Here is a 15,513-nt window from a genome sequence, read left to right on the forward strand (position 1 = left end):
ACTGAAAGATACATTTTGAATGTGGATTAGTAGAACTTCTCTGATCAACTAGTGTGGAAGGCCCAGTTGATTGCGAGCATCATGTTTGGTCACTTTTCACTCCTTGACTTGTAGAGCTTGTGTCTTCTATTGCCTCGACTTTGCTGCTGCAATAAAAATTTGTTTTTCCAAAGAAAGAAATTCAGGAAGACTTGCATTTGATGCCAAAATTTGAGTGTAGAAACTGGTTTGATATTATGATTAGAAACTACTGTAGATACGGAATGGTTGATAAGAATGTTAAAAGATGGATTTAAAATAGCTCCCAAGGAGGGAGGACCCCTCATCCCCTTGGACCTCAACACAGTCAAAGTGGGTAAGTAAGCTCTGGTGTCTTTGTCCCTTCTTTTGATAAGCTCTTCTGATCTACTTTACAGCAGAGAGCTACTCAAAGTTCCCATCAGAAAGAAAACGTGGATGAGAGATTTGAAAGGAGAGTTAAAAAAACAGAGAAGGTAAAAACTTGCAGTCGGTGTTCTTAGTTTGAATTTCTCATTGGTCTCTCGATAATGTCCTTTTCATTCTTCATGACTGTAAGTCACTGGCTCACTGCTATGATTCTTCCAAAAAAAAAAAAAGTCACTGCTTGATTGACTGACATGACTTAAGATGCAGCTGGCCTGGTGTAATCAGTTGGCCCAGACTCTGCTCTGGATGGGTTGAATTTGTTTTGGTTTATCATTGGGTTAATCTGAAAAGTTTCCGGTTTAAGTTTGGTTTAGGCGGGACTTTTAAAACCCTAATTTTGATCTCTTGAATTTGCCAATCAAGGTTAGTTTCGGGCCTATCAAAAGCTCATATTTGATAATGATTCACTACAAAGCAACAAAATAATCCATAATTCTATATTTTTGGCTTACATTTATCAAAATTATCTTACAGGATGGTAGAGCCAGCCGAACGGACCCGGATCAAACATTGAACCTTGACCGGCTCCGAGACCTAACCCTAACTCTGGATTAGAAATATTTTGACCTTAACTCACTCTCAGGATTAAAAATACAAAAGGGGAATCACATGGATTTTGATGGAATTTATAATGCAAGCATCACCTCCTACCTTCTTAATGTAGGAAAACTGCAATCCTTTACCACAAATTGAATCTTTATGGATATTGATCTCAAGTTTTGCTTCCGACCATGTAGTTACTGTCTAGGATCATCTTACGGCCATTGGATGGTCGTCACATGGTTGAGTTTAAAATCTCTACCACTCGCTGCATCTCTTTTTTAAAAAAGTAGTTTTAAACAATGAGTAGTCTAGATTTAAACCCAATTCCGTGGTGACCATCCAATGACTGTAGGATAGTCTTTTGCATGAATTACACAGGACTGGAACAATTTTCATTAATCCTTTTGTGCTGAATTCCCATTTTCTTTTTCTTATATTTCTGGAAGATGTGAATGGTACCATTCATGCTATAGCAAAGGAAGGTCATGTCTTTGGCAAGGAAGATATCTGGCACCCTTTCTACTCCTTGGCTTCACAACCTGTGTAATCAGGAAGCATTGAAATCAAAGAATTTCAAATTACAAGAGAAAAGAAAAGGTCACAGAAACCCAAAAACCACAAATGATATGCTTTGATCACTACAATACAAGAAGTTTTGGTGAGCCATTCAAAGACCTATGATAACCTATCACAACAATTGGAAGATGCAATTTCTTGGAAAGAAGCCATTGAATGCGCGTTTTCTCTACAGTTCAGACGAATTAGATCCAATTTTTTACTAAATAATTTATGCCTGAAGATTCAAGGGTACAGATCAAATGAATCTGTCACATAGCTCATGCCCCATGAGAAATGGTCCAACACTTCGAAATTTTGGATTCTTGGACAGCCATGCATTGTGTAGATGTAATCATTAATCACAGCAACCTTGTACCAGTGGCCTTCATTTTTTTTATTCCTTTTCAATTAGGGTTTTGGTGAGTCACTTACCATTGATTTTGTGTTACCCTAAAAGTTCTTTTTAAATGGCATAGAGGAAAGCATAAAGTTGTAGAAATTGAATTGAAAGTCAAATTATTGGTGACAGAAACCCTAGAATCAGTTTTAATTAAAGTTTGATCATAGCTGATTTTATCAACCAGATCAATTTTTGGAACATAAGATGATAGAAAAATAATAGAAATATATAAAAAGAAATAAAGAGAGGTGGTAATAAGATGCCCTTTATTCACGTCAATGTGAAGAAAGTTTTGCATGTCACACCAGTAACAATGTAGAAAATGTAATGCAGAGTTATTGACCCTACATCTCATTGTCAAATACACATTATTCGAGTCTTATTGCAAGGACTTTTCTCATATTTATTATTGCCATGAAGTTGGCATGGTTGTAGAATATGATGGAAAATGCATCATAATATATTACTTTCATTCCAAATTTAATGACCACCTATAATCGGTTTGGTTGAAAATTTAATGTTGTCTTATTTAGATCCGGAAATTGACTAAATAACTAGAGAAGATGAATAATTAAGGAAGAAGTCCATAATTAAAAAAATAAAATAAAAATGAATCATATGGGAGCCTAAGTACCTTGAAGACGAAAAAAGAGACTTAGGATGTGTTCTTGGGGCCAGGTAAACACAGTCCCAGTCAAAGAGTTAGGAAACAACCTTAACTTCATAATCTCACTTGTTCCAGCGGTGCCACACTGCATAGTAAACCTTGCAACGTGCTCCACTGTGGAAATATTGTCTTCTCCAGATAATTTAAAGGTTCATTTGTTTTCTAAGAAAGAAGAACAAGTTGTATGCCGTAAATTTGATATATTAATATTCAGAAGGTATAATTTATTTATAGGCCCCAATGGGGTATTTATAGTTATAATTTGAACAAATTTGAGGGAAAATATATTTTAAGGGGTAAAAATTATTAGGGTATTGCAAGAAAAATGAAACTTTAGATCTATAGCAATGTTAGATCTGTAAAAGGAAATTTTGCCAAGGTAAGGGCAATCTCCAAAGGTAAGAAAAAATTTGCTAAGGTAAGAGACAATCGCCAAAGGTAATAGAGATCGGGTTCTGCACATGTCAAACACCAAATCTACGGCAATGTTAGATCTCTAAAGTAGAAGATTGTCAAGGTAAATGACAAATCTTTAAGGATAACCGAGATCAGTTCTTTGTAGGCCAAACGTCAGATTTATAGTAGACCTGTAAACGGACCGGATTCGGCTTGGATACACCAGTATCCGAATCCGAATCCGGCAAAAAGTTTAGAGAAGGCATCCGAATTCGAATCCGAAACGTTATCGGATATCCGATAAAATATCCAATTATTGATTGATAATTGTCACTTTTTACATTTTTTATTATAAAAAACTAATTTTCGATTACCAAATACCGGTATCCGAATCCGATTATCATCTATTTTTTTTAAAAAAATGTTAAATACTTTATTCTATCCGGATAAAAATTTATCCGGATATTATCCGAATCTGAATCCGGTTGCTTAGCGGACGGATACGGATATTTTTCGGTAAGAAAATTTTCGGATACGGATACCCTTAAATGAATACGAATGAGAATTCGGAGGCGGATTTCGGCTATCCATATACAGGTCTAATTTATAGCAATGTTAAATCTCCAAAGTGCAAAATTGCCAAGGTAAGGGATGGATTTTTTAAGGTAATAAAGATAAAGTTTTGCGCAAGTTTGAAGAAAGGCACTCCAAAAACGATCTGACTTTTTGAGTCCATTACAATATTCTTGAAGTAGACATTGATTTGTAGATATCTTCAACTTCCTCTTCGCATGTAGTTTTACACATGAGCAAAATAATGACCAAATCTCAAAGGAACCGGCATATATCTTTGATCTACCAACACAGTACCAAAGGAAATTCTAAAGTGATATGGTCCATGGTCCACCAAGGAAAGATAATAGTCCGAATGTAATTAGGAGAAATCTCAAAAAACACAATTTACAACCAATGATGAAATTTTAATGGCAACATATAAACAATTTGAGAGGTGTAAATAATAATTATAGTGAGGTTCCTAAAGAGATTAAAGAAGAATTAGTCAAGGGACTTAACGGGCAACACAAAGTAAAAGGATGTAATAGATAGAATAAGTGAAAGACAAGGACAATAATGTCCATCAGAAAAAAATTTCAGCAACGAAGAGAATCAATCTAAAACTTTAAGATATAAACAGCGGAAACAAAAAGAAAACTAGAAAAGAGAAGAAAACGAAATATAGAAGAGATGAAAATAAGCTGGGCTAAATGAACATCATATATGTAAAAATATTAACGGAATTGCTATGATAAGCTTCCATAGAAGGCAAAATGCTTCTCAAAATTGAACAAACCACTCTTTCCCATTCAAATGCTTTTCAGAAAGCTTGGAAATTTGAAAATCTAAAGATGCCAAGAGAATATATAGGTTTGTAAAGGAGAGTTAAATAGATAAAATTGGATAAACAAATAAAATAAATGACTGAGAAAAGGGTTCAGAAGGCTCATAACTCTTTTTTTTTTTAATTTTTGGTTGGGGGTTAGAAAAAGGTTTAGAACACAACTTTGGGAATCCCATATGAAGTATAATCGGGGAGGAGAGCGAAGGGACATAACATTTGAGGCAAGGGGATTTTAATTGAAGAAGTATATTTCTTGAGAGAACTTGTTAGGGCCTGTTTAGTTACATGAATCCAGGGAATTGAAATGCAATGAGATTTCAAATCTACCGATTAATAGTTCAAAAAATTAACTATTTAGTTAGCCACAAATCTATTGAAGTTCTTAGAGTTCTGTTGGGTTACTCAACGTGAATCCACAAATTTTATCAATTTTTACTTATGGTGGAATCTGTGGATTTCACCAAATACCCAAAATGGCTTAATTCACATTTTTAGGCAAAAAAGTAAAATCTTTGGATTCATGGAATCCATGGATGTTTTACAACCAAACATATATAAATATCCGATTCATTAATCTAGGGATTTGAAATCTTTAGATTCAAATAACCAAACAAGCCCTTAACTATTGACGGGATGTTTAGCTGGTAGTGTAATTCAACAGATATTATATAGAGGTGTTTAAAGAAAGTAGGCGAAGGGACAATAACATTTGCGGTTGAAGAGGCGTACCTGTTGAGAGAACTTATTAACAATTGGTGGGACATTATGTTGGTAGCATAATTCAAGAGATATTACATAGAAGTGATTTAAAAGAATATGTTTAATGATGGAAAGATGTGTCAGTCTAGTGAAAAAAATATACCATACCTGAATTGTTGTTTTACTTTTATATATAGTAGTATGATATAAGACATTCTTTCCATTTCCACTAGGTGTTATGGTAATATTGGATCATATCAACAAAGACTGATCCGAAAGATCTAGGGTGTTTTAAATAATTAATATGATGGATCATATGGTCCTACCTACCATCACAGCTGTGAATGATTGAAGGTATCTTTTGAGAAAGAAAAAAACTCCAGATTTTTAATATCCACAAATAATTCTTGTAACAAAATACTCCAATAGTGATGTTTTGCAGCAAAGTCTATCAATGCCTGTTTCAATTATTGACTATGTTAAGCTTTGTCAACTTGAGTTAGAGAGCTTCTTACGTGAGAAAAAGCCTGTATGATGCTTAAAGGGGAGGAACCCACTAAAATTTACTCGGTGAAGTGTATCCAAATTCATGAATAATAAAAAATTATTTTTTTGGTATGGTTTTTAACTCATCAGTTCTTTTGAATGCCGAATGACAGCTTGATTCAACCCTCCTTGACCAACAAGAAGCAGAGACAGACTTCCATGAAATATCATATGTAAATAATAGTGATAAAAGATGGGTTTTTGCTCATACATGGTTGTTTTTCTAGTTTCAGACATGCAACTTGACAGGTTCCATGGTCATCCAAGCTAAGAACGGCTACCGCGTACATTAATGGCCTCAAGCAAGGTTTTCAGTGTTGTTTGGCTGGCAATGGTTCTTTAAACAAACGGTAAATATGGACAGCACCACTAAAAGGCCATGATATGACATCTCACATTGGAAGGCGGCAGCATTTTTTCATTTGAGAACAGAAGAGAGAGACAGAGAGAGACAGATAAGATACAGAAGGAGCTAGCTATCTCCAGTGCCATTGGTGCAGAGAATGAAAGGCCCAAACCCTAGAAGTCTTAGTTTGAACAGAAAAAGAATGAAGCCAGGACATTATGGTCATTTAGCTGACAACGAAAAGGAAAATAGGAAAGGTAGGCACCCATATTTGAATAGAATCAAAGAAAACATAAAAGCACTTTTACAACAGTTACCCATTAAGCCCCCAAATATTATTACCAAAAAAAAGGGCAAATAATAGACCCAAAAGTCTTCTGGGTCTTACTGCCCCCTCATGACCCCTTTGTCTGAACACTTAGTTTGATCTGGGTTCATAAAAATTTGATTCTTTTTTGAAAATCTTTAATTGAAAACATACTAATTGATTGAAACACAAGTTGTTCACAGTTCAGACTTCACTCCTCTTCCTCCTCCAAACCCACCATTCTTTTCTTGTATAAATATCAATTAATACTACATGTATCTCCATAAACTCATCATTCCTCTCTTCCCAAACCGACCAAACACCTCTCTCTCTCTCTCTCTCTCTCTCCCTAGTTCCCAAGTTTGATATCAACAGCTTGTGTAGAGCCAAAAGAGAAGAAGATGGGAGCTCTTGACTATCTGTCGAACTTTTGTACTGTTACAAGCACAAGTACCAGGCACAAGCGCAAGCCAATGCAGGTATCATTAACTGCAACCAACCCTTTTGTTCTTCTGGTTCTTAATTTTCAATTTCTTTTCTATGCAATACCTGCTTTCTGCACCCATCCCTTTTCTCTCTATCCCTCTCTGGACTTCCTTTTGGATTGTTTTGCTGTTGTGTTCTATTTCAGAGATGTTATTTTGTTTCTCTTCCAGACAGTAGATATCAAGGTGAAGATGGACTGTGAAGGGTGTGAAAGGAGAGTTAAACATGCTGTCTCATCCATGAAAGGTTCCAAGAGCCTCTCTCTCTCTCTCTCTCTCTCTCTCTCCCTCTTTCCCCTAAAGTTAATATAGTTTGGCTTCTACATTCACAGAATGAGAAAATATATATGACCTGAATTCATTAAAACAGTATTCATGCTGAATCTATTTTAAAAGACTACATGAGATTGTGAAGTGGGTTTTCATTTTCTCAAGCAGACCCTTTGTTTTCCACCATGGTTGCTGCTTCTCCTCTTCCCCCCCCCCCCCCCCCCCCTTCCTCTATCTGAGGTCGGTTTCTTTAAGCAAAAGACAGAAAAAAAAATGATTTTCACACGAAAAACCATGAGAGGTTAGTTATGATATTTGGAGTCTAGTCTGGAAACAAATATAAACATAGATAAAAATTTCTTAAAATTTGGACTTTGGTTTTGGCTTTCTGTCGGCTTCTTAGATATATTTTACTCTATTGATTTTGTAACCTGACTTGGGGGCAGGTTAGGATCATTAGGTAAGCCTTGCTTCCAACTAGAGAAGCAGCTCTCTTGATCTTAAAATTCAAAAACAAAATGATAAAACTGGATTAGTACCAAAAACAGACACATAATTAAACACCACAAACCCATCTCAGTTTTTGCTGATTTTTGTTCATTTGATCTTTTTTCAGGAGTGAAATCCGTGGAGGTAAGCAGGAAACTAAGCAGGGTGACAGTTTCAGGCTACGTAGATCCGAACAAAGTCTTGAAGAGGGTTAAAAGCACAGGAAAGAAAGCAGAATTCTGGCCTTATGTTCCTTACAACTTGGTTTCATACCCATATGTTGCTCAAGCTTATGACAAGAAGGCACCAGCCGGATATGTTAGGAACGTAGTTCAGGCACTCCCTAGCCCAAATGCTCCAGACGAAAAGCTCACAACACTCTTCAGTGATGAAAACCCAAACGCATGCTCTATCATGTAATTTTGTCTGTGTTTAGGTTCCAAACGCTTACTTATATTTCATCTTGAGGTGATAAAATTTTGTATATGGATTATATATATCTAGGTACCTTTTTTCTTTGTCGATTCGTGTTTATTAACTTGCTCTTATAGTTTCATAACTGAATTCCATGAATTTACATCATTCATCAACAATGCAGTAATAACATCGTCAAGCTTCAAAGTATCATTACCAAAAAGTAATGTGGTCACAATGTGATCAAATGATTGAAATAATGATGCCAACAAGAGTAACGCCTTGTCTTCCTCCTTGATCTTCTCATCAAGAGCCAACATCTCTATCAAAATCCTGTTGAACTCATATAGGTGCTTGTCAAAATTTGCTCCCTCTGACAACTGAAGACCATATAACTGTTTTTTTTTAAAACAACCAATTTGTCAACGACTTGGACTTATACCTGCTCTTCAGCTTTGCCCATACTTCCTCTAGATCCGCCACCACCAATGACTTCACGAAGAACATTATCTGTAAGATATAACTGGATCATACTATTCGCTAGATCCCTCAACTCTTGTCACTCGCCTTTTTCATCGCCTCTGGCTTTTCTGATTTTTTCTTGAGAGCCTTAACCGTATGTTCCTGCGTAAGGATGTTCTTCACGCATTGTTGCCACAAGGTAAAATCGTTATGACCATTAAAAAATTCTATAGAGAAATTAGAACTCCTCACCGCCATATGATTTATGCCCTTCATACCTGTCATCAACCTAAAAGACTTGTCTGTTGATCTTCGTATGAACTTACAAAATCAATACCAACGGAGTGAAATCTCCTCGATCTGTCACTTCCACTGAGTTCGGAACGCTCAAAAACTTTAAAAACACTTAACTCCGTACAAAATATATTCACACAAAATCCTATGGAAGCAACATGTAGGATACGAATTCGGTAATAAAAACAAAAAAACAAAAAAACAAAAAATATATCTTCCCCTTTTTTTTTTGGTCTTTTCTCCAAACGAATCCTTTTTTTGGTTGCCAACCCCGGTTTCCAAGGCTTTGCCCTGACTAATTCGGTGTTCGACCCGGGTCGCACACCTGGCTGTGGTGGGTGAGTCTCCCAGCGGAGATTTTTTACATCCACAAGGTTTTGATACCGGAACCTTGCTTAAGCGGACCAAGCTACTTACAACTTGGACCAACCCCCGTTGATTTTTTTTTTCTTTTCTTTTCTTTACTCTCTTTGTTCCAAGTTCTCAACTTAGCTTCTCTAACTTTTTTTTTCCTTTTCCAAATCAGACTAATAATCATTATATTAAAACCACATTAAAAAAAAAAAAAAAAAAAAGCAATCTAATGATTGTCATCATCTGCACTATGCTGTACCTCAGGTAGCTTTATGGACTTTTTCATTAATAAGATCTCTTTGTCGACCCTTTCACTGATTGAGGTGTCTTTATTTGTCACTTGTATAATATTTGAATCCACTATGTTTTTTAGTACTTTTTATTAAGTAAAATTTTACATACTTTCTAAAATTATTCACAGAATGCTTGTTTTCAGGGCAAGTTATTTACTAGATGTTAGGAATCAAATTCATATCATTTTCTATTTGCTTAGTTGTTGTCTTCTTTTTTCTTTTTCTTTTTTGTTCTTTTTTATTGTTCACAATTCCCCATATATGGGGACATGTACATTTGCATTTGAAAAGTTTTCGTGTTTACTAATTGGACTTCCTTCTTCTATATGAACTATGAAGGTTATAGACATCTATTAATCTTAATACTTTTCCTATTTTTGGTTTTTGATACTCTTATGCCTCGAATGCATTTGAGATTAGTTTCATGACTTGCACCCATTGCAGTTCCTCTACTTGGATTAATTGGAAGACTGGTAATGTGGAAAGTCCCTAAGATAGAAGTATTGATATTATTCCTGCATCATAACTTAATTATATCAAATTTTCTCTTTCTTGGTTTTAATTTGTTCAAACAATATTTTTGTCCTACAGGATTTTTTTGGATCAATTCCTTGGGTTTATAATGTCGGAGGTAGTTCTATATTCATCGTCAAAGTCATTATTAATTTCTTCATATAAATATTCCCGTGCATTTGAACATAGGCCTCATCAAGCAACTCTGCTTTGGGTGTAGATATTTCCTATAAATATCAAAGGAATGGATGGAAGCCTGGCAACATTGGTGAACTGGATTGGAGCTTGTGCAATTTCCTTTTCTTTTAAGTTCCTTACGAACTCGAGTTCTTATTGCGAGTTCTTATTGTAAAGAGTAATCTTGATGAGTTTACATTTCTGGTGTGGAAGCAGTATTATTGACTTGACCAACCTGGTACGGTTTAAAAACTTCTGTGATTTGTTACTGCAACATAATCGATCCCTTGAGGTAGCTTACATGTTTGTCTGATTTTCAGGTACTTTCTACCTCTATGTAGCAATTATTATTTAAGCATCTGATTATAGCCAAGTTTCTGCCGGAAATGAAGGGAAGAACCTTGGAACTAATTCGAGCTGCCATTAATGGCTAGGAAAATGGACATAGCTTGAAAGGAAAAGAGTTGGGGCTAGCTTCAGTAGCTACCATTGAAACATTTTCCTTCTCTTTTGTTCTTTTCTTTTCTGGAATAAATTATTACGTAAATCTGCAGTGGTCTGAATTTGAAGAGGCCCCACATGATTTGTCCAAATTCAGCTTTGGTCTCAATCTCTTCTTTCCCTTCAATTATTGACCTAATCTTTGTTTTATTATTTTGCTGTCAGGTTGCTCCAATCTTTATGATTGTTTTGGAGAATCTACAATCCGTGGATTTTAGCCCAATCATGGTCTCCTCTTACCAATCAAAAAAAGACAGACACATTCACTTTTATTATCTTCTGACTTCTGTGGAGAAACCCCATAGGATATTTTCCAAGATTTCACTCTCTATTTTTACGTATACATTTGCATGTACGTACAAGTATACAAGTCATTTGAAGAGCTACATTGAATTTGAATTAATTTCTAGTTTGTCATTTACCTTCATGATGTACTCATCATTTGACAAGTAGCATCAATATATACTTGCCATACTTGTCATTTATAGAGCCAAAAACTCATTTTAATATCTACGGATAACAGCTAAAGAATTTGAAATTCTAAACAAGACCCACAGCCTACCTAGCTAGTGCATGGTGAATGTTAGAAAACAGCCATTAGGAGGCATTTAGCTCCTCTTCACCGTCTCTCTCACCTTCTATCCCATTTTTCCTCTTTGCTGAATCTGCTTTCCCTCATTGTTAAATACAACATTGAAGTGTTAGGAAGAGTGTGTTAGAACTCGCAGTTTCCGATAATTGATTTGAAATTTTAATTCACGACCTCAGGGCAAAACCTAAGTTATCATCTTCTGTTTTGGAAATTACTTGCAACTTGGATGTATTTCTTGTCTGCTGCTTCTCCTGTTTCAGCAAAGTATTTATGGGATAATTTATCAAGTATGGAATTACCATGGTAGAGATTGAACCACCACCACTTGCCACCGCCGCCATCTTCCCTTCCCCCAGTTCACAACCACCGCCACTTGCAACTTGGAATTTCCCACAGAGACGGAAAAATCGCAGAGGATTCAAGATTTTTTTTAATTTGGGAAAGAGAGAGGAGAGAGGAATATGTGGATGGATTTAGAATTGGGTGGCCGTTGGATTAGCTAATGCCATGTGGCACAATCTTAGTAGGGAATTACAGGGAAATGAATTACAGAGGATGCTAATCGGATCCTCAGTAATTCCTTTCCCTACAATTCCCTGTAATTCCCTCATAGGATTGTGCCACGTGGCATTTAAGTAATCCGTTATCTAATTTAAACTAAATTTGAATTTTATTTAAACCCATCCATAAATTTGAATGTTATTTAAATTCTAATTTGTTGGGTAACCTTTGGATTACTTAAATGCCACATGGCACAATCCTATGAAGGAATTAAAGGGAATTGTAGAGAAAGGAATTACAGAGGATGTGGATCTATGCGAATCGATACCCTACTCAAATTTATTTATTTATTTATTTTTTTGGGCAACCCGACTACCACTCAAACCAACTTATAATAAATAACTCCAAGCACATCACCAAGATGATGACCCTTTTGCTTTCATACATACATTACTACATGAGAGTTTTAGAGGAATGAACCGGCTCATCACTTAGTCATATTTGTACCTTTCATGTACGATTAGGTGATGACAGGTATCTTTTTGCTTTTCCTTATAGTTGGACACAGTTTGATCATCTCTCATGAGTCATGTAAATTCAAGGAATTCAGTTATGAAACTAGATCGAAGAAGATCAAGTTAATAAACACGAATCGAAAAAGAAAAAAAGGTTCCCATAGATATACATAATCCATATACAAACTGTTATAGACTCAAGATGAAATATAAGTGGAGCGTTTGGAACCTAAACAGACAAAATTACATGATAGAGCATGCGTTTGGGTTTTCATCACTGAAGAGTGTTGTGAGCTTTTCGTCTGGAGCATTTGGGCTTGGGAGTGCCTGAACTACGTTCCTAACATATCCGGCCGGTGCCTTCTTGTCATAAGCTTGAGCAACATATGGGTAAGAAACCAAGTTGTAAGGAACATAAGGCCAGAATTCTGCTTTCTTTCCTGTGCTTTTAACCCTCTTCAAGACTTTGTTCGGATCTACGTAGCCTGAAACTGTCACCCTGCTTAGTTTCCTGCTTACCTCCACGGATTTCACCCCTGAAAAAAGATTAAATGAACAAAAATCAGCAAAAACTGAGATGGATTTGTGGTGTTTAATTATGTGTCTGCTTTTGGCACTAATCCAGTTTTATCATTTTGTTTTTGAATTTTAAGATCAAGAGAGCTGTTCTCTAGTTGGAAGCAAGGCGTGCCTAATGGTCCTAACCTGCCCCCCAAGTCAGGTTACAAAATCAATATATCTAAGAAGCCGACAGAAAGCCAAATCCAAATATCATCACTAACCTCTCACGGTTTTTCGTGTGAAAATCATTTTTTTGTCATTTACTTAAAGAAACCGACTTCAGATAGAAGGAGGGGGGGGGGGGGGAGAAGAGGAGAAGAAGCAGCCATGGTGGAAAACAAAGGGTCTGCTTAAGAAAATGAAAACCCACTTCACAATTTCATGTAGTTTTTAACACAGATTCAGCGTGAATACTGTTCGAATGAATTCAGTATCATATTTTCTTGTTCTGTGAATTTGGAAGCCAAACTATATTAACTTTAGGGGATAGAGGGAAAGAGAGAGAGAAGCTCTTGGAACCTTTCATGGATGAAACAGCATGTTTAACTCTCCTTTCACACCCATCACAGTCCATCTTCACCTTGATATCTACTGTCTGTAGAAGAAACAAAACACCATCTTTGAAATAGAACACAACAGCGAAACAATCCAAAAGGAAGTCCAGAGAGAGGGGATAGAGAGAAAAGGGATGGGTGTGCGGAAAGCAGGTAATGCAGAGAAAAGAAATTGAAAAGAACAGGAAGAACAAAAGGGTTGGTTGCAGTTAATGATACCTGCATTGGCCTGCGCTTGCGTCCGGTACTTGTGCTTGTAACAGCACAAAAGTTCGACAGATAGTCAAGAGCACCCATCTTCTTCTCTTTTGGCTCTACACAAGCTGTTGATATCAAACTTTGGGAACTAGGGAAGAGAGAGAGAGAGAGAGAGGTGTTTGGTCGGTTTGGGAAGAGAGGAATGATGAATTTATGGAGGTACATGTAGTATTAATTGGTATTTATACAAGAAAGGAATGGTGGGTTTGGAGGAGGAAGAGGAGTGAAGTCTGAAATGTGAACAACTTGTGTTTCAATTAATTAGTATGTTTTCAATTAATTTTAGAAAAGAAAAAAAAAATGAATTTTTATGCACCCAAATCAATCTGAGTGTCCAGACTAAAGGGTCATGAGAAGGCAATGAGACCCAGAAGACTTCTGGGTCCATTATTTGCTTATGATTGTTATATTTGGGGGCTTAATGGGTAACTGTTGTAAAGTGCTTTTATGTTTTTTTGATTTTATTCAAATATGGGTGCCTACCTTTCCTTTTCGTTGTCTGCTAAATGACCCTAAACGTCCTGGCTTCGTTCTTTTTCTGTTCAAATTAAGATTTCTTGGGGGCGGGGTGGGGTTGGGTTTGGGTCTTTCATTCTCTGCACCAATGGCGCTGGCGATAGCTAGCTCCTTCTGTATCTTATCTGTCCTCATTCTCTCTCTTTGTTTCTCAAATGAAGAAATGTTGCCGCCTTTCACTGTGAGATATAATATCAGTCAGGGCATTTCATTGGTGCTGTCCGTTTATTTAAAGAACCATTGCCAGCCAAACAACACTGATAACCTAGCTTGAGGCCATTAATGTACGCGGTAGCCGTTCTTAAGTTTGGATGACCATGTACCCTACTGTCAAGTTGCATGTCTGAAAATAGAAAAACAACCATGCATGTATAAGCAAATACCCATCTTTTATTATTATTTTTTATGTATGATATTTCATGGAAGTCTGTGTTTCTTCTTAATCCCAAGTCAAGAATGGGGTGAATCAAAAAAACTGATCAGTTAAACCCTTTTTGCATAAATTTTATGGGTCGAATGAACTACAAGTAAAGAATAAACTTAAGATAACCTCAAGAAAACATATACATGACCTAAGCTTTGGGTTAAAACTTACCCTATGTTATTGTTGTTTGATTATTCGTAAATCACATGAGTTGATTCATTTATTTTTCATCTCTATCATTCATAGTAACTTGTTTTGATAGTAGTTTTCATGTCCCTACTACAATATTCAAGCCACTCGAAAATTGTTAGTAAACTAACTTAGTCTCTAAGTCACGTATGTTCTAGAAGAGCTTGATACATACGCAAAATTATCTTTATTTTCTCCCAGTGCCTTTTTGTTTTTTTTTCAAACCTCGTTTTCCTTTTTCACTTGTTGAATAAATTTCTTGAGTGCCTTAATTATTTATGGCATAAGATTATTGAGAGGCTGTCTTTCAATGGCATGACCTCATGCTACAACTATGACCAGCTGACTATATGGTGAAAATTCTTGTATACAATTACATATAAACATAGAAATCATACTAAAAATAATTAAATAAATGTATATGATGTATGAATTTGGAGACACTTAACCGAGTAAATTTTAGTTGGTTCCTCCCCTTTAAGCATCACTTAATTAGCTTTCTCTAACTCTAAGTTGGCAAAGCTTAACATAGTCAAATAATTGAAACAGGCACTTTGTCCCTTGTGGGCTTTTCAAACTGTAATTGGCTGGATGAACCCATTTGCCACCTATATGTGAAAATGGCAATTTCAAACTTCAAGTGTACATTGACGTGTGGTACCAACTAGGCAGGGTTAGTTGGTTATTGATAGACTTCACTAGCTGCAAAACATCACTATTGGACCATGTTTTGTGTTACAAGAATTAATATTTGTGGATATTAAACATCTGGAGTTTTTAATCTCATAAGATACTTTCAATCATTCACAGCTGTGATGGTAGGTAGGACCATATGATGCATCA

General features: G+C 36.0%; 2 protein-coding genes across 2 annotated transcripts; one reads left to right on the top strand and one right to left on the bottom strand.

Moving 5' to 3' along the window:
• The first annotated feature begins 6,637 nt into the window (after positions 1-6,637).
• Positions 6,638-8,017, top strand: LOC149015446 (heavy metal-associated isoprenylated plant protein 21-like). Its single transcript, XM_089155981.1, has 3 exons — positions 6,638-6,787; positions 6,965-7,040; positions 7,680-8,017. Exons 1-3 carry the CDS (start codon positions 6,710-6,712, stop codon positions 7,970-7,972), a joined length of 447 nt encoding a protein of 148 aa, XP_089012107.1. The 5' UTR covers positions 6,638-6,709; the 3' UTR covers positions 7,973-8,017.
• A 4,288-nt stretch (positions 8,018-12,305) lies between these two features.
• On the bottom strand, positions 12,306-13,673 carry LOC149015447 (heavy metal-associated isoprenylated plant protein 21-like). Its single transcript, XM_089155859.1, has 3 exons — positions 13,503-13,673; positions 13,249-13,324; positions 12,306-12,704 (listed from the first exon to the last, which is right to left on the bottom strand). The coding sequence occupies exons 1-3, from the start codon at positions 13,578-13,580 to the stop codon at positions 12,412-12,414; spliced, it is 447 nt and encodes a 148-aa protein (XP_089011985.1). The 5' UTR covers positions 13,581-13,673; the 3' UTR covers positions 12,306-12,411.
• Between the last annotated feature and the right edge of the window lie 1,840 nt (positions 13,674-15,513).

The sequence above is a fragment of the Hakea prostrata genome, chromosome 5 (genome assembly GCF_041222555.1).
Source record: "Hakea prostrata isolate BN-2017 chromosome 5, UWA_Hpros_2, whole genome shotgun sequence".
In the NCBI taxonomy this organism is placed as follows: domain Eukaryota; kingdom Viridiplantae; phylum Streptophyta; class Magnoliopsida; order Proteales; family Proteaceae; genus Hakea; species Hakea prostrata.